We start from the raw sequence: 23286 nt of genomic DNA on the forward strand, positions 1-23286 counted from the left end.
CGGGCATTTTCAAAATAGAAAAGATTCAGCGTGTCGCATGGAAACCTCGTTTTGACGTTGACCAACGACGTGGTCGAGCGAAAAGTCACGTGTAGCAACTTCGAGCACTCGAAACGACAGCGAATCCGTTGTTAAAAGCTCGCTACTTTTTCCAAATGCATCCGCGAATGCATTTTCTCAGCGCGGGTTCTCCAAACTTATGGAGTTATTCTTGCACGGAATTATTCAGCCACTCGCCCGTTGGTTGTTTATCTGCATTATATACACGCGCGTGTACGCGTGACTCCGTTATTAGTATGAACACGTGCGCTAGTCAAATAATTAAGCTCTCGGTGGTTTCGATTAATATGTGCCGTATTTGTGTGTGAGGAGGATTGCATTGCATTAACTAATACCTATATAATCTGTTATATATTTTATTATTGTATTTTTATTATGTTTTATTATATTATTTTATTATATTATTGGTTCCTCTGAGCGTTTTATTGTAATTATTTGATTTATTTCTTTAAAATCTTTATTCTCTTTTATATAGGGTTTTTATTGTATTATTTTTTGCCTGCTTTGTTTTTTAAAACTTTCTAAAAGTAACATTTTTATTAATATGTACACGTGCGCTAGTCAAATAATTAAACTCTCGGTGGTTTCGATTAATATGTGTTGTGTTTGTGTGCGAGGAGTATTTATTGCATTGCATCAACTAATATCTATAATTTATTATATATTTTATTATTATATTACATTTTATTATATTACATTTATTATATTATTTTATTATGTTATTTGTTTTCCTCTGAGCTTTTTATTGTAATTATTTGATTTATTTCTTCAAAATCTTTATTCTTTTATATATGGTTTTTATTATATTATCTTTTGTCTGCGTGTAAGTTTTGTTGTTGATTTTGTTAACGCCTTTCCTCGTTATAAACCACAAAGTAATATAATATTTCATAGATATTATCAGAATTATTATTTGATAACGTTTTTTAGTCTTTTACGGATATTATCTTCAAAGATACCAGAAGGTTTTTGGATTATCGAAAACTTCCGTGTTTTTATCCATTGCTAATGCCAGCGTTTCGCGAACCTTGCCGTTTACTTCATCAGAACGAGGAGCGCACTGATACAGTATCGCTGATAAGTGAACGGGAAAGTTTACGAAACGTTGGCAATGGATAAAAACACGGCGATAACCCGCAAATCCTGTGGTATCTTTGAAGACTTATTATTTTATCGTCATGAGCAGTGCAGAATTTAGATTGCACAACAGTTCGTTTCGGGACACCGTCCCTGCGCAATAATGCAGTGGTTCGTGAAAGTATTCGAACGCCAGTATATCTATAAACTACTTTCGCAAGCCACTGGCTTTGTTTGCTCGCGGAAATATCTGCCGTTGAACTTTTTTAACTAAATCTATGTTGTATACAAAGTCCGTGGGGCGCGGAAGCTATTGCATTGTCGCCGAGTATAAATTTAATCGAGAAGAGGAAGCTCTCTCGCGATATCCAGCATGATAATATCTTTCAAATAAAGTCGATGTACTTTCTATTACATACGTATATGCTTCATATTGTATTCGACCGGTACGCGCATTACGATTGACAAATTCATTTCACCGTCGTCGCGTTCCATCAGTTGACAATTTCTATCAAGAGCAGCGTCCTTCGAAACACTGGTGGATATGCGGAAAAAAAGTGCACGAGTGTACGAGACGTCTTTTCTTCCTCAAGTATGTAGCGCGTAGAAAAGAGTCTACCGTCAGCGCAAGTTTCAATAGTTTAACATTTTTATTTCTACATCTTATACACTTCTATTCTCAAAATTCTATTACGCATTTCTATTCTCAAAGTTGTGTCGATTCAACGAAATTTGACATAGTCATTGCAGGCTCAATAAATATAATATTACTATCTGAATTATGTCGTAATTATGACGATATTACTGAATTATTGATTTTCGGAAGTGCAAGCATATTTTGATGTAGATAAAAAAGTTGAGAGTATGCTTTCAATAGACAAAAAACGATTTAAAACAGCATTTCATAAATATATGAAAATGTAGCTTTCATAAATATATTAATGTTGCTGTTATATGCGACATCATCTAGATGAAATCTCTGAGCGACTGGTGAAAGTACGCATTTCCTTTTTTGACGTAAGACGTGCGTCACAATGGCATGCCTCTGTTTCAAGAAAATATGGCCGTTGACTTGCTCGCTTTGTTTTTCGGGTCAGACTACGCGGATCTTGAATACAAACGAGGCTGAGCACCCTGTCTGTCGTAGAAAAGCATGTTCCTTCGCTGCATCTATACAATGACGGGCAAAGTTTCTTCAAATTCGAATGTTATAAAGAACATAGACGTTTCACAAATGTACGACGGTATAGCGGTATTTGCATCTTACATGCGAACTCCGAGTTTAGGGATTTAACTTTCAGATTTAGAATTCGTAATTTGTAAGATTCTCGAGGAGATTTCCCCTTTTGAAGTAAAGTTCTCTCCCCTTTTAATGCAAGCAAATTGAAATTTCCAAAAATTAGATAGCGTACGTTTCACAAATTCCCTCTGGAAACGCTGCACCGACAAGATTTTTACAGTCGTCTCCGAAAAGAGCTTGCACGGCGTAAAAATGTATTCGATCGTTTCACGTGTACGTTTTCTGTTCGTTCTATTAAAACATTGCACAAGTGCACATTCTGGAGCAGGCGTGTGCATATGAAATAGCGATCGCGGCGCATCTGCGAGCTCACGTTGTCGCGACGTCAGGTCGGGATGTCACAAGTGTGGTCTCGGGGAATATTCCCCCCGTTCTCGTGCTAGAACGTTCTCGTTTTCGCCGTTGTCACGGAATCTTGAACAGCTACGGCACGAGAAAGCTCGGGTTTCGGTCACCGGGAGCACGGCACAGAAAGTCACGCCGAAATTTCTTATGAACCTTGTGCCTCGAATATCCCACCACTGAGAACTTGTCTCGAGGATGTAATCTTGAAATGCAACCGCGAGCGAAAACGACGAAGGCAGCTTATGTATATTATGCGCTTACTACCGCTTTATTAATGCCACCCGTGTGCTTTTCAGAGAGAAAGATTCCCCAAGCATGCGCGCATTCTGATTCTCGTGATCTTTCTCTGTCGTATCTGTTCTCCTGTCTTCTAACGATTTCGACTGCAGTCGCATCTTTTCTCTTTGAAGCTAAAAGATATTTCAAACGTAACTCTACACCGAGTTATATTTGAAAAGCCTTTTAACTTGACTAAGCGAAGAAACTAGTAAAATGATATATTACAATAATATTGTATAAGCCGAGTAAAATTTTTTTCTTAGAAAGTTTATCGGTATGTATTTAATGCTGAATATTTTGGATTATATTGGCGGATTTAGATCCTACAAATGTATAAATTAGGAATGTAAATTAAGAAGTTTTAGAAAGCTTTGAAATTAAGTTGAATATTATTTTTCATTCCCCATCGTCGGTAATGTGAAATTTTTATTCTTATGTCGTAATCTTCGAATTTCAGTGCAGATTTTTATATTGTACCAAACAGTATAAAAATTTGGAAAAATTCTTGTATTCTTATAAAGCTACAACGAGTTTTTACTAGAATTTGGAGTATATTTATTTTTCATAGATTTAAATTTATCTATTAGAATTTAGAATTTACAATTTACAATCAACAATGAAAAATTAGTATATGGCTCTGAACAGTGTCATATTTAAAGGCAAGGAATACAATGAAATAATGAATCATATAACATCTTGAGAAGATTTTAAAAATAGACCTCCGCTCTCTAAAGGTTAAAGTCCAACAAAGCCGACAAAGATTTAAATTACTATAATTAAACACTAAATTGAATACTTAAATAATTAAATACTGAATTAAATACGCCCAATTATCAAAGATTTTAAATATATTCTTGATAAAATTGATTTCTCGAAAATCAATTGATGTCAGTCTCATTATTAACAATAACCGTTCTTTCTATCTGTGAAAGTATAATCATATATTATACGATTAAATTTTTTAATTCTGTAATCAATAATCGTCTAATTACTTTTATCTACACTGTTATATCTATAGTGTTAAATTTAACCTAATGTGAGTCGCCACTGCTTCTACTAAATATATCGTTATTTTTTATGAAAATGATAATTAAATTTGACATTATTAGTGTCAAATATAACCATTGTTTTAATAAAAAATAACGATATTATTGAGTAAGAGCAGTGGCGACTCACATTAAGTTAATTTGACCCTATATAGAATTTAACAGTGTAAAAATTTCACATTGTACATCCATATGTACCTACATGCATCATGATGCTGGATGGCTTCGAGGGACTTTACCCCAAGGTATAATAAAACGTTCTTTTTCACACACATGTAAAAACACACATTCTTTCTCTCCCTTATGGCTTGCACGAGCGTGTTAAAACGATGGTGAAACAAAAAGCAATGCCCGTTCATCTGTAGGACTTCCGGGTCGATCATGATCGATCGGGAAAGAATCGCAGGGGCTTTGCGCTGTCGCTCCCCGATGGAGAGCTAGGGATAAAAAGGGGACGTTTCTTACCCTGTCACAGCAGCAAGTTAACCGCTGTCTGGAAAACGTTGAAAAAGTTTCTTTCTTACGTTAGAGAGATCCGGACGAAGTGCAGGTCTTGCGACGAGTCGCAAGCTCGTTTCTGTACTATCGAATCGAGTCGTCGAATCGAATGTTTGTCGCGAATTGACTCTCGTCTGATTTTTCCACGCGGCTTCAATGGTGTGGGGGAAAAAAGCGGATTATACGTTTGCAGATGATGAATCACGTAATTCGTCCGCACGACAGCGAGAGAAAATATGCAGTTCTCAGATTTATATCAAAATTATCAAAAGTTTGTAATTTAATTTGTTCAATTAAAGACATTGAAATTACATAATTTAATTATGTAATATATTTGAAATAACATGGCGTTTTAACTTAGTTTCTCATTACGTATAGAAAAGATTTTTCCTATCCCTTTTCTCTCTCTCGCAAAAATCGATGTGAAATACCATCTTCTAACTCATCCCACTTTTGTCTGAGAGGAGACCCATCAATTCTTCATGAAATCTAACGGGGTGGAAAACAATAGGATTGCCCAGTTTTGCTGAAATTTTGATGTCGCGCATAAAGCAGATAAAACGTCGCTTGATTTTCCTTCTTTCACTTCGAGAAAGAAAAGGTGATCTAAACTGAATTTTTAACACGAGAAATACGAATGTCCTACACGGTTCTATTAAAAATCGAAAAATGCTACAAAACTCAGAGAGAGAGATTTAACTATATTAAATATATATTACGACTCTACTTTACAACTTTACATTTCTAGTTACAGATATATACTTTTTAGCGAGACATAAATTGGTATCGACGATAACCAGATTGCCAATCAAGACGAAGTAGAAGAAGAAGAAGAAAAAGGGAAAGAAGTATTACGTTTTCTCGTTTTCGTGCTGTTAGAAAATTTGATCAAAAGTTATCGTCTCGTAGTAAAAGTTAAACAAATGTTAGAGTTCTCGCTTTTTTAATGTCGTGTTTATTTCACATCAACCTCATTTCTCTTACATACGTAACGCATTATCTGAATTACCTGTATTTCTATGTTCTTCCTGTGCGTGCGCGGAATGTTCGCTTTCGAGATGACTAATCAGAAGTTTTACGGAACATTTACTATCGTTTTTATTCGCAGCATCTTCCTGGCCTCGATTCACTCGACAGCTACCGATCGATCATTTATCCAATACGTATTATATAAGAGCCCATCAAGTTGATCAGTGACATAGACGCACCCAGAGTATTTCTACGAGTATCAAATGGCACGGGGAATAAAAACGCCGCACTCGACAGTGCGCTTTGTCTTTGCCTGTTGAATATACATTTTGTCACTTAACAACATTTTTGCACGCACAAGTACGCATTTAAAAATATCCTGCTACGAGACTTTGCCAGAAACATTACACTGAAATTGTAAAACTCTTACAAAAATTTAATATTTGAAAATAGTGATTAATTACTTATTTTGAGTATTAAAAGCACTGAATGCTTTTAATATCCAAATAATTAATTTTTACCTTCCAGTATTAAATGTATGTAAGGGTTTTATAACTCAAATTTTGTAAGAATTTTAAAATTCATAATTTCAAAGAATAAAAAATCCAATTTAATATTAGCCAATTTAATACTAAAGATTGTGATTAACTAATTATTTTGAGTATTAAAAGCACGTTGTTCAGTGCTTTTAATACCCGAAATAATTAATTAATTATTACTTTTCATTAGATATTAAATTGAGCGGTTAAATTGGATTTTTATGACAATACAATTTTTAAAATTATGAATTCATGTAATAATATCTATTGTCATAATTATCACTGATCAAGCAATCTTATTCATATAATTACTAATTATCAAATAATCGCTTGCATATTTGATTACTGAATAATCAAATAACATGCGCTGTGCAATACTATTAAATGCTAGATTAAGTTTATTTTAATTGTTACAGACGTAACATATAGATTGTTACGATTTATACTAGATATTAAATTGCAATAATTGAATATTACAATAATAATGTCAAAGAGATATCGGTCGATATGCATTTAACGACCCGCCTAAATCGTGAGATTATCAAATTTAGCGAGATTTCCAGGACCATTTGCTCATGCTCTAATTAGAGCATGAACTGAAAAGATTTTTTTTTAATGCCCGTAAAAAAATCTCACCAATGAAGACATCCGCGAAAGCATGTGGATTCTTCTCAGATCTCTGATGGTCATAAATCTCGGAGAAAAGCTACTTCCTGGATTCTTCTCGGCTTTAAAAGCGAATTTAAAATAGATTCCGCAGTAATCGCCCAGTATCCCGCTTTGTTCGAAGCGATAGTTACGACGAACAGATCGCGCGCAATCCGGCAGTCTCTTGAAATCTATCCATTGAACATCCTCGCTCCGAGGTACGCGTAATTCCTTAATTCCACATAATACGTGCGGTAATTAGTCTTTATCAGCTGGAAAATATTCATACTGCATATAAAGGATTATTCCGACTTAACAATATTTATCGAAACTGTACACAACGATTTAGCTGAAACATCTTAAATATAAAATTTAGTCATACATATAAATCTAAAAATAATTTTGTTAACCCGGGGTTGTCAGATTGGGTTACTTTTCACAATTTAGGCTATTTGACAAGTAAAATTGCAATAAAAAATGTCTTCTATACGATTGGTCCCAAATTAAGTTATAGTAATTCAATTTATTACCGGTCATACAGAAGCTATGTTTCATCGTAAATTTGATTATTATAATTGTGAAAAGTAGCCTAACAATCCTGTTGTATGTGTGGACCATCCAAATAATTATACACTCAACTAGTTGCTAGAATGTCAAAACTTTTCGCAGCATTGCTCATCATGTTTATGATTCCTATATAATTACTTTAATAATCTAATAAAATTATGTTTAGATTATTCCGACTTAATAATATTAGGAGTGTGATTTAGTTTTGAGGATTTTTTTCTCAAAAACTGATTTATTTAAACAACATATCACGTAAATGTTTAATGACTGTACGATCAACATTTAATTCTCTGGCAAGTTCTAATGTATAAATAATGGATTGTGCTGGATTTTCGTCCAATAATATTTGCAAATCTGCATTTTCCAGCTTTTATCATTGACATTGAAATCACCACTTTTGAATCTATAGAACCAATATTCACACATTTAATTGATGCAGCAACATCACCATAAGTTTCTATCAAAATTCTATATGATCTTCAGCTGCCGTTTTCTTCTGATTAAAAAACAACAAAAATATATATCAAAAATACTCTTTAGGAAGCTCCATTTTTTTAATGGTATCAACATGATGTTTACTGCGTCTGTTATTAGTAAAAGACTAAATATCGTTGAGTAATATTAAAGCATTAAGAAGTAATAGCTGTGATTAGAATGTCTTCGACAACACTGACATTAATGCCATCTCTTGCAAAACCCTCAAAACTAAATCACACTTCTAATAAAATTTAGTTAGATATAGACCTGAAAATAATTTTGTTGGACCATCAAAATAATTATATAGGACACTCAAAGTAGTTACTAGAATATCAAAACTTTATGCAATGCTTGAAACTTCGACACAATTATTTTAATAGCCCAACCAAATTATTTTCAGATTTACATTTAGTTAATAAATTTAAATTTTTATATACTTCAGCAAAATCATTCTTTCCATTTATAAACGCCATGATATATAAAAGGATCATAACGAGAATCAACAAAGAACCAACCACGAACGGATGTTTCGCCTACGGCTTATAAATTGAACATCATACAACGATACTGAGGCGATCGTGTTATCATAAGTGTAATTGAAGATATATTTTATACGAAATACCCCCGCCGTTTTTCCTGACAGTCGATTCATCGCAGGCACGGCACGAGCTTTTATTCAAACGCGGTGAACACGCGTCGAGACGAGATCCAAAGTCACGACGGGGGAGGAAGGTCCCCTAATAAATCTCCTCACAATCCCGATCGATCGTAAATCGCTGGGTTACAAAGAAAAGCGGGCATTTCCGCCCGGTGGCACGGAAACATTGGATTCTTTTCCACGGGCTCGAAAAGCGAACCTCACGAACGCGGCTGCGACGATGCATCGAAGCGTTACATCGGAGGTAGCCGTTGTACCCACTCTGCAAGAGAATGCGTCGTCACGGTGGTTTGTACATAAGGGCAAACGAAACGCGGCTGCTCACCGTGTGCTTTTTAAGCGGAATTTATGTTAATCCGTTCGCTCGCTCGAGTAAATATATCATAAATGTACGAGAAAGGATACTTTTGGCGGATCTGAACGGGTAAACCCAGAGGATTAATCGTGGAACCAGTGTACGAAATTCGCCGCGCGGCATGCGAAACAATATTAATTACATACACAGAAACTCTGAAGAAAATAATCACTATGCTAAAGCACATATATTTTACGTAATAATTTTAACCTATAATATAATAATTATATTTCCCAAATTGATATTACATTATAGATAAAAACTCTAATTTAAAAAAAAACACTGATAACGATATTATCTAACAATAATAAATGATTTATTGAGCTCGTATATGTGAATACACAACAAGTTAGAATTTAAAGCTTATAATGATCGAAACTGGATCTTTAATTTAATGCTTATCAAAATAATTCAATGTGAATTACGCAATATATACTGTATATGTATATGCATATATACCATATTTGTATTAACGTTATCTAAATATAGTATAGTAACGTATACACTGTTAAAAATGTCATGAAATTTAATGTACTTTTAAGTTACACAAATTAAATTCAGTTTTATGGCACTAAATTTAATGTATCTGCAACTGAAAAGTATATTTGTGTACGTGTACATGAAATGTAGTGTATTTTTCATAAAATTTTACGAAGTTTAGTTCATTTTTTATTAAATTTTATGTAGATTTGCATAAAATTTAATATAAGTAAACGTTAAATTTGAGTTACTTATAACTTCATTTTTATTGACAACATTAAATATTTTTAATGTTTCTGCTTGAAATTTGCTTCCATTACATGTAACGGAAGCAAATTTCTTTTTTTTAACAGTATACAACAATTATATAGGATATACAATATATATTTCATATTCGTGAGGCATTACTCTGTATTCACTAACAAAGCTTGATACTTTTTATTATGGAAAATATTCTAGTCCCAAAATATATTTTTGGTCTGCTTTTTTTCAAAACAAGATTTATAAAAGGAAAGAAAAAAATAATTTATTCAATACTCGCGTTTCACGTCGTCCGAGCGCGAGTATCAGATTTGAAGATCAAACGGATTAATTGAGAAACGTTATAACATTAAAATAGTTACGAATGTAACTCATATATAGTAAGTTAAATAGAGCAGGTTTAGCCACTTGAGTTGCAAACGCATTTAATCAGAGTTTGATTCGGGTAAATGTATTCGATCGGAATTTGATTTGTGCGGGTGTGTTACCACATTTGATGCAACCAAGGAACAAGTTACAGCGAATTCGGAGGACGAAATTGGGAACATCAAGTTGGTTGAAATTAGAAACTTTCGCTGTCTCAATATGGTGGTCGTATAATCCAGTAATCCTGCAGTGTGTAATACTTCACATTAAACTAATATGCAGAGTAATCCTATATATTAGTCTTAATATAGTTGTAGGATAAGCCTGTATTAATGCCGATAAACGCCACGCAGAAATTTATTAATTATGCATAGAATATTATTTAGAATTAATTATATTAGATACTAAATTTTATTCTAAAATTGTATTTAGCAAAAATTACTTGGAAAGTTTATTTTTTTACATATTATAATTATAAAAAACATACTTCACTTTCTGGACAAAAATATCTAAATACATACACACACATTTCAATTTTTAATTAAAATTAAAATACAATCTCTTTTTAAAATCACATGACGATAAAATTACATTTTGAAACTGACTCTCATGAAACATGATGATGTAAATCATATGACATTCTAAGTTTTTGGAATATAATTTTTCTCTAAGTATAATATCATATTTCTACGATTTCAAAACTGATATGATGTAATTAAATATGGAATTATATATACGTTTATTCATTACAGTAAGAATTAAAAACCTTTATCTCTGTAAAAAGTTTTATACGTTTGCTTCAGTCCTCTCACTGTTAATACAATTAAAATCTTAAGTAAGTTTCAAATATTAAAATTCTGACAATAAAAATTCACTTAAAGTTAAGGGAATGACGGATCTCAACAGAATACTTCACTTACTGTTAAACCACTGAATCTCGCAAGATTGTCGCGTTATGTCTCCTGTAATACGCGATACTCATGCTAAACTGTTAAAAATGTTCAGAGAACTCCACGAAATAATGCTCTGAGAGGGTCGGACTCCTTCTCGTAGAGGAAAATTCTCTGGAATGCAGTTACGGATGTATGTGACGCGGCGTGGAAATGCAACTTTTGCGACAGCTTGCACGTAACTCGAGATACGACGACGTTTCCACGCTGTATGTCCAAAATATGGATCTTAACGAGTCGTAAACGCAGTTTATCTTATAATACTATGAGAAGTTTAAACATAGGATTTATTACGACTTTTTGAGTCTTCGTTGCTGTAATGTAACTTTAGATAAACCAGGTCTGCGAAGTTGACAGTTCTAAATGTGAATTTTTACAAAATTCTAGCGTTTGATTATTGTCCATATTTGTCATAAATAATTATTTTTTGTCCATCCTGCAAAAAAAATGTTAAATAAACAAACAAAGGAAGCGGAGTAAATTTCGGCAGGAGCACTCATATAAGTGTGCAAAAATAAATGACAAACAAAAAAATTTGTACAATTTTTTTATTTGTTATTCCTTTTGCAAGGTTTATAGACAACTGTAAATAAAACATGAATATATTGTGGACATTCGAATTTCGTATTAATTAAAAAAAAAAAAAAACACTTGTGAACGCTCCTACCGAAAACTCTTATTTATTTATAAATTCTTTCTGCAGGGTGAACAACAATTATTTAGACAAATATGGACCAATTGTGAACAATCAAATGGCATATGAATTTTGTAAAAATTCACAATTAGAAATGTCAACATTACAGACTTACTCACATATAAATCCCTTGAACATACAACGCTGTTTCGGAAAAATCGAAATAATTTCACATTTAAATTTATCATGAAAATACTCCGATCGTAAACTTTGACAGTTGAAATACGATATACAAATAGTGCCAATAATTTTCACAGCTGTCGTTATTATTTGTTATATTATCTGACACCAACAGACATTTTCATACGATATAATGCAGAGAGCCATAACTTTATCCTTCTTTGACGGCTGTATTCGGACAGACGGTTTATTGCGATCGTGCCCTTTTGCGCGCACACGATCATTTTCGATATCAGCAGATGCGCCTTTGACGAGGGAAAACGTTGTTACACCCAAAACTGAAAAAACGATATCGCGTTGCCCTTTTGGGGTGGAGATGAAGAGAGAGGAAGCGAGTGAGAGCGAGATGGGGGAGGATGGCAAAGGGAAAAAAGGGTAGGCCAGCTCTTTTTCGTCTCGTGGAAAACTGCCAACGCGAGCACGCTCGCAATTATGAGTGCACTGGCACGTCGTTGGAACCAATTCAATGCCCGCAACAGCTTGCCCGTAATTTCGGTCGCGACGGCGTGCCCGATGTCGCTTTGCATTCAGCTCGTGTATTTCTAACGAAATTAATGTTAATCGCTAATAGCGGCGGAAAATTGGAGAGCCCGCAATGTAAAGTGAATGCCCGAAAATTCCGAGCTGTTGGCACGACGCGCCGATTTTCCATGGTATTTTTCAGTAACCGCACTTCTCCTAGGCGGAAACCGGATTAGAGCATCGCCTTTCAAGAATGCATCGTAAAATGCTCCTTACAGATCGATAGATACAAGCCGGAGAGTCGAAAGGGAATAGAATGGCTATAATGTGTATCGCGAAAGCTTTATTAATAATAAAAGCGACGAGGAGTTTTGATGTTTAACTAACGGGAAACTGTCTGCTACGTTTCATCGTGTGACCATGTGACAGGTGGCCATTTATCATCCCGGAGGTACCTTCCTTTGGGATAAATGACACCTTCATCATATGGAACGGTCAGACTTATTTTACATGCGTTACACACATCCCACGAAGTCGAAGCTTATATTTCTCTTTATTTGAAGGCGGAGATTTCTCCGATGAATTATTGTGATACGCGCGACCGGAGATTTTTATATTAAAATTTGTACACGTATAAAGTTATAATGAAGATTTGCAATGTACATATTTTTACATAAACTCGCGAGCTCTAAGCGTAAGTAAACTTTAGAGAATACGCGATAATCCACTGTTATTTAACCAAACACACTTGGAATACGTATTCAGCCTCAAAGGGATTGCACGAGACGAAGGATTCGTTTCAGAAGTTCAGATACGGGTGAAAAGAGAAAGTTCGCTTCTTTCCCTGCCGTTTCCACCCCCGCGGAAGTGTAAATGCATGCGTCGCTATACAAAGCATCAGAGGGCGAGCGTTTCGCGCTGCAACAGCTTGCCCATAAGCCGTCTCTACATGCACCACTATTGCTATAATTTATATTCAGCACGCAGACTTTCGCGTATAACCGGCTTACGTGGCCCCGTCATGGCGACGAAAGAGCGATATGTGCTCCGGAAGAAAGCACTCCGGCCTCGCGGATGCGATATCCTGCCTCTCTCAACCTCCCCAATCCTCTGTTAGGCGGAGACGGGTCTTTTCAAGTTTACGAAGCGTTAGTCAAATTGGCCGCGTGGAAACGCGCCACGTCAAGAGGCAAAGGCTTTTCCAAACCCGTATTCGGTTGGGCGAAGCGCGAGAGATCGGACGAAGTTTTAGATCCCCGGCCGCATTAGAGAGGGGATTTCCATAAATAAAGGGAAGAGAACGGAGAACGAGCGCTTTATGAAATTTCCGAGATCGCGGGAACAAGTTGCTCCCAAGATACTCGTCCTCACAAAGCGGCGATTGTGTGAAAGTGACGGATAAACATTTTAACGGTGATTGTTTCACGCGCTACCGTAACACCAACTTTCGCAAAATGGAAACCGGAACACGTGACTAATCGGAAGCGGAAATGACCAAAAGTAGAGGAGCCTCGTTCATCGCGAGAAGAGGAACGCGGAGAGATGATCTCTAAAGGAGCGACGACGGATGAACGGCACAATTGTGCTCGTGCTATGACACATACCGTACGATATATGTCACGACGTTATATTTGCACACTATTATCAGCACGTACATACACTAATCCACGTTCCACCGGCGTTCCACCCGTACGTCCGCTAGCCGGAAAGACGTACAGCCGACGACTCGAGGAGCACGCTTATTATGACATTCTGAACTTCAGATTAAAATTTTGAAAAGAAGATTCTCCGCAAAGTTGGTCATGAAGTAACTGCCCTATATAAGCAGTTTGATAAATCAGTGATTTTTTTACAATATTATTTTTGAGATACTAATTTAATACTGAAGATGGTCATATTCAAGGCCGAAACGTTTATAAATTTTTTTCTTTAATCATATGTTTTTTATTATTTTTGTAATAATTATATTTATTTATTAATTTTTGTAAATTTTATACTTTAATATATGTAAGATATTTTTCACTAACAAGATCTAGTATGTGGCATATGCTCGACCTTTCTTATTGTTTATTTGGTAGCTACGTATTTGATGACAAAAGTGATTTTTTAATTTTTTTTTATATTTTTTTTTTACCAAAATTTAACTTATTTTTCAACATAGCCTCCTTTTAAAGTATCACATAACTGCACGGAGAGAATTATTTTATTGCTCTCTATCTAAATCTGAAACAGTGGATAATCACTGATATCAGTGCCACTGGTAATCAGTGAATGAAATGTGAGATCCCTAACCTAGCTCATCTTTATTATGTCATTTAACTAACCTTGTTTTAGTGCATAAATTCAACGAATATGGCATTGGAAGATTGAAATTAACGTGTAAATATCAGTATTTTAGTTATGTAGTGCTCAAACATTTTTCCTTTTTTAGTTGAACTTCACTGATTATCTGCAGTGTATGCCAAGTATGCCACTGGGTAATTGGTGACTATCCACTGATTCAAATTTAGAGAGTGAGTATCTAAAAATTTAGCTAGATTTCCAAAAATAATTTTATTGAACTATCAAAATAATTACGTAGAACGCTCAAACATAATGAGAAATGCTGCAAAAAGTTTTGATATTCTAGCAACCAGTATTAAGATTAGAAACAGGTTTATATGAATAAATCAACTAAATATGAGTAACGCCAATTACGGCCAGAGTTAGATGTTACTAGATGTACTCAGAGAGAGATGTACTTAGACTAGTACATATATACATATATGTATTTTAAGTAAATTTATCTCAGAAATATAACTGCGCGCAGTGAAATTTGTGTTATGCAACCAGCTTGTACGTCCATAATAATTATTTTCATGATCTAACAAAATTGTTTTCAGATCTATATAGATAATTGTTTTCAGTATCTAGATAAATTTACATACTTTAGCAAAACCGTTCTTTCCGTATTACACGCAAAATCCTTATTTCGGGACGACTTTTCGTTTCCAAAATGAAAGAATTAGTCATTATAAAAATTAATTTTTAAAATGGAACTTAAAGTCTCCTTTTTCTAAATTGAAACTCACCCGACTTGAGAGACTGCACTTTAATATCTCCTCAATTTCGTTGCTTATAATGCAAACACCTGCTACTTGTACAATAAATTCTAAGCCACGCTAATTACTGATGCGAAAAGTTTAAGGAATAAATCCGGAAATAAATTTCGATGTCGTCGGTGAATACCCCCTCTCTCAATGCGCCATACAAACGGAACAATGAGAAATGACCGTGGTTTATTGTCTGCCGCGAAAACTTACACCGAAAGCCTTTTCAACGGAAAGCGCGGAGGAAAGTTTCTTCCTTTTTTCCCTCTTTTTTTACAAGCAAGATAACGCCTGCCGTGGCAGCGATTTTGTGTTCTCCGTTACGATGCGGTTGCAAATGAAAGCGCCACAGATGCAGTTTGCTCTCAGCATTCGCTCTCAACACGTGACAGACGAACCATTTACAGGAACAGCTTATTTCATGCTATTTTCTAGAATTCTAGACCGACTGTTCCGAAATACAAGCACATAAAAAATCGACCTCATTAGATATTCTTTTATTTCTGAAAATAATGACAAACAATCTCCTAAATATAAACATAGAAAAATAGAAATTAGAATTAAATATTCGCGACTCAAATTATGTTTTTGTGAATTTGAATTGGCGAGCATTTCATTCGTATTATTATAAAACGACAAATGTATTTGGAATTTTGAAATTGTGATTTATAATTGTATCAACCCTTTTTTATCGCTTAGCCATTAATTATTATTTTAATATCAACTGTCGATTTTTTTACCACAGATTAAAGAAATAAAAATGTGATTTATTTGGCTATAAAACACGATGTGCACTGGAAACTATCCCAGGTTTTATCCGGGAAAATAATTTTTAGACCTCTCAGTTTCTTTTTTCTCTCTCTTTTTTTCTTTTATTTTTCCCTCTCCCTTCCGCTTTTCTCGGATATAGATATTATTCTTCTTTCCCACAAATAAGTTGGACTTTTCTCTTGACTCATTACACTGTTGTAAAATACAGTTTATAAGAATCCTGTTGACGAAGAGAGATACGTCGAGAGTTTATCGTACACTGAAAAAAAATCTTAATTTCGAAGAAATATTTCTTTGCTCGTATTAAACAAAATTATTTATAAAATATCTTATTGTGTGTGTGTGTGTGTGTGCGTGTGTGTGTGTGCAATATCTTATTTTCTCAAAGATATTTTTATTGATCCAAATAAATAATTTTTTTTAATACAAGCAAAGAAATTTTAAATTAAGATTTTTTTTAAATTAAGATTTTTTTTCAGTGTACTACGACGAAAGCCTTGATAATACGAAAGTCCGGTTTATGCGAAGGATATCGGAAAAGATACGGGAAAAGATAGCCTTTTCAGATGTTAACTCGACAGCATTAAAACGAAGGCATAAAATAATTCTTGAAATACATTGGGAGACAAATTTTGTTAAGGTTGCATCTGTAAATGTGTGCGATATATCTCCGCAATTGCTGATTGCCTCTTTTTCTCTCTGTTTTTTCTCTTTCCCTCTCTTTAATTTGTAGGAGAGGGTAAAACCAAAATAATTCAATTTACAATAAATTCAATTTGTTCGGAAATTGGTAGCACGCAATAACACAATAAAATAAATCCTTGTCGAAGCAATTCCTATAAAAAAATGTAAAGAATTGCTGTAATTTTTTATGAACACTGTATTCAAACAAAAGTTGTATACATGCGTTATTCTTTAAATTTTAATTTATTTATTGATTGAATTTATTTGTATTTGTATAATTTACGAAGCTTAGCGCATTTTGTAGAAAAATTAAAGTCAAATTTATATAACTTCTCTCTCTCTCTCTCTCTCTATGTGCTTCTATGGATAAAAATACTATTCAACAATTTCAAAGCGTTCCTAACAAATTAAGTCCGGTACATTAGGAGATAATTAATTTAATACTCTGGTATACAAATTTCCGAGAAAACTCACTAATTAGCTTTGGCGTGGGCATTAATGAGAAAATAAAGTTATAATTCATTAAATTTAAATCATATAAAAATACTTTATTAAAATTTTTAATGTCGATTGTTTAAAGTTTTTAAATTAATCTAAGCGATTTTTTACATTATAAAATTATGTGAACTTAATTATTTATATGTATAAATAAAATAAGCAATCAAGAATATTTTAATTAAAATTACATCGTAGATGAACGTACAGTATGTATAGTTGCTTTAGGATTATTGATCGCCGCTAATGTATCGAATACTTAGAAAGCACAGCACCATAGCCATGTTAGTGTACGGGTAACCTTGCTCCATTGAAATAACGGGTCTTGAACACGACGATTTAATTCATAACGACCACTTAATGCACCCTGCGTGATGCCCTAAGCTAAGCATGACTTAACCTTTACACTTTGTGTGCCCAACAAGCATCGATAATCCAAATCGAAATTCATATATATACGTTAGACATATATATTAATATTCCGATAGAGACATTGGTATTCCAATTATCGAATAGCGTAAGTTCCGAATTCAAATACTCGTAATAATTCGAATTCGTGTATGTACATCAATTAGATAATTTTGTAACCGATTCGCATAATTCTTCAAACATTTTAATTGTGCATTTAGCAATTTTTTATGGCGTTGCGACTTTCCGCTTTGTATCGCTGCAACAAAGAAAGGTTTGGTACGCGGTAAAAAAAGTGATTCATTTATTACATGTACGGCTAACCTCGTGGGATTGGAATTACAAGTCTTGGACGCGACCATTTAAATTATGACCGGCACTTAATGCACTCCGTGTGTAACTATAAGCCGGAGCAACTCGACAACTTCATAGAGGCAGCGTGCCAGGAACTCGTAATTGTTTTGAATTAACGATACTTTAGGCTGCGCCCAACTGCGAACCATTATGCGGTTCGTCCATAACGATTGTACGGTCCGATTGTAGTACTGGTACATATATATATATATATATGTACATATATATATATATGTGTATATATATATACACACAGCTGCATCCTCTGCTTTAAAAAAAGTAATTTTAAAAAATCACTATTTTTATATTCGTCGTGATTTCGAGGTATTAGGATCTCATTAGCGACGCTCGCGCATTTCGGTCTGTTTAATCACGCACAGTTGCTTTTATTACTTTAAAAATAATTGCGCAACGGGAGCTGGAAGTGGCGTTTCATGTACTAGAAAAATGCAAATTCGCCGTACGTCCATTAACTGGCGAAATAAATATTTCGGCGGTTTTTTTCGTAAAGGAAGAAATGGTTGACCTGCTTTTTGAGGCCATGACACACAGTGCCGTTAAATCTAGTTTAATCAATGGACGTGCCATGTTACGTACATAGCATATACAGTGCGCGAGCATATACATCGTGCATACAAACGATACGGTAACAAGATTGGCGTTTACCGATTCTCTTTTTAGAGTGTCTTCAAAATGCATGTTTAGTAATGGGGGGCCGATTCGATTGACTTTAAATTTAAAAATCTGTTAAATTAAATTCATATTTAAATGATTTTATCGTCAATATATGCTTTTACAGCTTAATTCGTCGAAGTTTTTCCATTTTCAACTGCTTGTACATGAACATTGACGCTCCTGTCGAAAACGAACGTTATTCTTTTAGTTTAACATGTAAAATCTGTAGCCAGAGCAAATTGGGTAGGGCGCTGTACAAACGTTTGAATATAACACAAAGGTTCACGTTTCAAGCTAAATATTATTGAGTTAACGAGCTTTTTTTGACAACTCTTCTATTTTCTTTCTTCAATGTGATTACTATTTTGTTATTAATAAAACAAATGTTATTTTAAAAATGCCGCACTGGAAAAAGCGTCTGGTTGCATTAATTTTGGAATTTTGGTTGAAAATGAACAAATTAGATTTTGTTGAATCTATTAAAATTCCAGTTGAGATATATATAATCAGAAATCTGGTTGATATGAATCAGAAGCTTCTGATTCGTTTATTTCCAGAAATTGTTCTCAATGCATTATTCATATTACATTCATCAGTGGTACATTTATTCGTTTAATATATCCGGAGGGACGTATCCGATTTATTTTAAATTTGTGGTTTTGCATTCCAAGTTTTGTGACGATTGATTAAAAGGGGCTTATTTTCGCATTTTCGATTATACAATTTAAATTGCATCCTTCACGCACCTCGAACGATTAATGCAAAATATTTATGAATATTTTAGGCACATTTACGAGACGTTTACTGATGTATGTAACGAACGTGTTAGGCTAGGATAACTGGGACGGCGATATTAATATTGATAGAGTTTATCTTTATTTAATGAGAGGTGAAAATTAAACGAAATAATTAATTAACGTGAAATCAATATGTCGTGGCAGTAGTACGTGAAAATCACGTTGACAAATTTTAGTTGTGCTTGCCCAATATCGCGAAGGTGCAATGGCGCGTTTGCGCAACGACAAACATTTTTCTTTCCCGATATTCGCGAGAACGCCGAAAGTTTATATTAAGGCAAATGCATACACGGCCGCGGCGAGTGATGCTTATGACGCACCGGTGAATTATTGGCGGGCATCGAGTAATGCTCGTGACGGGGAACATATTAAAAGTCTGATATATTATGCCGTTACCCAGACATCTTATCCAAACGCCATTTTACGTATCTGTAACTAAACACTTTGTTGAATGTCTCAAGAACTACAGATCTTTTATAATTATCATCCTTTTTCAGGCGCGTACTCTTTAAATTCGCGAGAGAAAAAGACCGACGCGTTCTCCAAACGTTCCTAAACGCTACATATCTCTGACAAGAGTCGAGAATGAGTTAAATTTATGACACATAAAAGACGGAAACGCCTGTAATTATATGACTAATGTACTACAGGAGAGGAGTGATAAAAGTTACAAAGAACAAGAAGATATTTTAACATTTCATCTTTTCCTGCATAATTTAAAGAAGAAATTTCTTACCGTCCCAGACAGCACAGAATATTTATGATAAATATTTATTACTACTCATTTTTTTAAATGTTATATAAATATTTTATACATATTTTATGTAAAATTTTATTCGTAATATTATATAAAATATTTAGTCTATATATTAAAATATACACTAAATATTTTCTATAATATTTATGATAAATATAAATAAAATAATTATTCAAGGAGCATAAAAGCCAACGCAAGATATTAGTGCAATGTCTATTTATCCTTCATATATAACGATAATATAACGATAAACGTTTCGATCTTATTGTTAGATTACATCATCTTTAGTATCAGAAAAATTATAAAGTATCTATCTTTAGTCTTACATTATTTAACGCCACATAAATTTTACATATACTTGTATGATGTTTTAATAGTCTCAATTAATCCTTTCATTTCGTCCTATAAGATTACACCTATCTTGTGTTATCAGTCCAGATTTTTCCATAAAACGATCTGACATCTTAATGTCTCACACAAGTCCCAATTTCTGTGAGAACAATAAGCTCGTCAATTTCTTTACAATAATTCTTGTAATGTTAAGGCTAGTCCTTGGGCTAGTCATGCGTAATAAATTTATGTGGCGTTAAATAATGCACGACTGAAGATAGATACCTTATCATTTATGCTCTGATACTGAAGATAACTTAACCTAAGGTCGAAACGTTTATCGTTATATTATCGTTATGTATGAAAAATAAATAGAACATTGCACTAATATCTTGCGTTGGCTTTTATGATTCTTGAATAATTATTTTTATTTTTATTTGGTCGGAAAGCCGCTATTATATAGAATTTAATATAAATCGATATTTCATGATATTTGTAATAAATGTTTATGATCTATTAAATCTAAGACCACAAAAATATTTACAGATTATTTAAAATAAGTTTTATATATAGAGCGATGAAATAAGTATTTTTGTACGCCCTGCATCTTCAGCGCGAGATAATTTTATACTGGGTAATGTATCCTAATCTCTTAACAGACAAATATTTCGAAAAATATTCTCGAAACCATTACACTTTTGTCTAAAATATTTTCCGTATCTTCTATATTTTTCGAAATATTTGTCTGTTAAAATAAAAATAAAGAGAGAAGTACATGTTACTAAAATGACATCATAATACGTTATCTCAATTAAGTACATGATAAAGCATTATTATATCTCAAACAACACACAATATTTAGAAAATATTTGCAAATATGTAATATATATAAATATTAAAAAATATTTACGTATTATATGGTGTCACTTCAGTAACATGCACTTCTCTCTTTATTTTAATTTTAACAGACAAATGTTTCGAAAAATATGGAAGATGCATTTGAAACATTTTAAACAAAAGTGTAATGGTTTCGAGGGGGATACTTTTCAAAATATTTGTCTGTTAAGATATTAGGATGGATTACTCAGTATAAAATTATCTCGCGCTGAAGATGCAGGGCGTGCAAAAATACTTATTTCATCGCTCTATATTTCCACCGGGTTTACGTAACGACAGTAAACAGCGATAATGGCAGCATACACATACCTTGTCGATGTCTATCTCATCTTGAGCATTGAGATCCGGACAATTGAAGATGTTGTTCGTATCGATGGCATTATCGCCCCTAGTCAAACCGGCGAATACCAACACCAACACGCACCACTTCATCGTTAGACCCCGAACTAATTAAACGCGAACCTTACAAAACCCAGTTACGACAGGGCAATTAATACAACCACTCGCGCTCGTCAGATCTCCCAATCTTTTGTACTGATCTCGTACGTCTTTACTTACGCGCGCGTATGTACCGTGCCCTTCCACGTGAATGCTCAATTACATCTGTTCTATCCGTCGTTATCAATGTAATGTACTTTAAAGGAGATTTCTGCTCTTCGCTTTTGCGTCTTTCACCATCGCCGCCTTGGGTGATATCTCAAAAAGATTCCAAATATTCTCTTTTTCCTCTCACGTTGTATTTAAGTTTCTTTTTATTGAAACAGCAAAACGCTTCTTCGCGACAGTATAGCGACGTCGTGAACCAAGTTGATCAGGTCACGCGACTCTGTTCTAACTTCAGCTCTCTTTCTCTCTCTCTCTCTCTCTCTCTCTCTCTCTCTCTCCCTCACTCGCCTTATCACTATTACACTATTTGCCCGTCCCGTTCTCGATGCCGAAGTGATTTAACTTAATGTCCAGCGCGCCTGTAGGCCGCCCCGCTTTTGACCCACAATGATCGAAGCTCCTTCAGCGCATCGTGCCCGATCTCCCGCGAGCGCCTCCACTTCTACGCACTTCGGTTCTCTTCAGATTCGCCCGCGGCTCGCGGGGAAAATCGGAGTACCACGCGTGGAAAAACGCGCCACCGAAAACTTTACGAGCGTCACTTCTTCCAGATGTCCATCCTAAATCGATCAAGTGTTTCTCGAGTGGAAGATAAAAAATTTTTCGCTTTTCACTCGAGAAAACTGTAAAACGTGTTGTATTCACTTCACTAAGAATCGAGCGACGCAACGAACCGTCGCCGTTGACACGTAGCGATAACTTTGAAATCCTACGAACGATCGCGCGGAGCTCCTTCTCTCGGAAAGAGGACAATTTTTCCGACGGTTACTCCTCTCTCACTGGTATAGTAAAATCCCCAATAATCAGACAGGACGTTTTCGCCGACGGATTTTCGGAGATAATTCCTGAGATACGGACAGAAATACCGTGGCGATGTAATCGAGAGAAACTCGAAGGCGAGCTTCGTAATTCCGCGCGGAATGAGGTTTAGTTTCTCTCCCTCTCTCCGATCCGTTTGGTCGGATTGCTGTACCGTCGTTTTCAATTTCCGTTTTCGCCCTCCCCTCTCTCGTGGCTGCGAAAGCGAGCGGGCTTTCTCGGACAGTCGCAATATCACAAGCGTATCCACCGAACGATAGACGGATAAATGGATGAGACCTATAGGTATCGTACTATTCGTTCCCGTTCGCGTATGCGTATACGATCGCGTAACACGATTCGCAACACGTCGCCGATATAGCCGCGATCTCCGCAGGGAGGGATGTGTACGCG

General features: G+C 34.7%; 1 protein-coding gene across 1 annotated transcript in view; it reads right to left on the bottom strand.

The window, feature by feature from the left end:
* The window catches only part of LOC108763202 (uncharacterized), a 75454-nt gene extending 52669 nt beyond the window's left edge, over window positions 1-22785 (bottom strand). Inside the window, exon 1 of the mRNA XM_018510630.1 lies at window positions 21778-22785. Within this exon, the coding sequence (XP_018366132.1) occupies window positions 21778-21900 (123 nt within the window). The 5' untranslated portion in view covers window positions 21901-22785. The remainder of the gene's footprint in view (window positions 1-21777) is intronic.
* Between the last annotated feature and the right edge of the window lie 501 nt (window positions 22786-23286).

Source organism: Trachymyrmex cornetzi, unplaced genomic scaffold, assembly GCF_001594075.2.
Source record: "Trachymyrmex cornetzi isolate Tcor2-1 unplaced genomic scaffold, Tcor1.1 scaffold345, whole genome shotgun sequence".
NCBI lineage: Eukaryota > Metazoa > Arthropoda > Insecta > Hymenoptera > Formicidae > Trachymyrmex > Trachymyrmex cornetzi.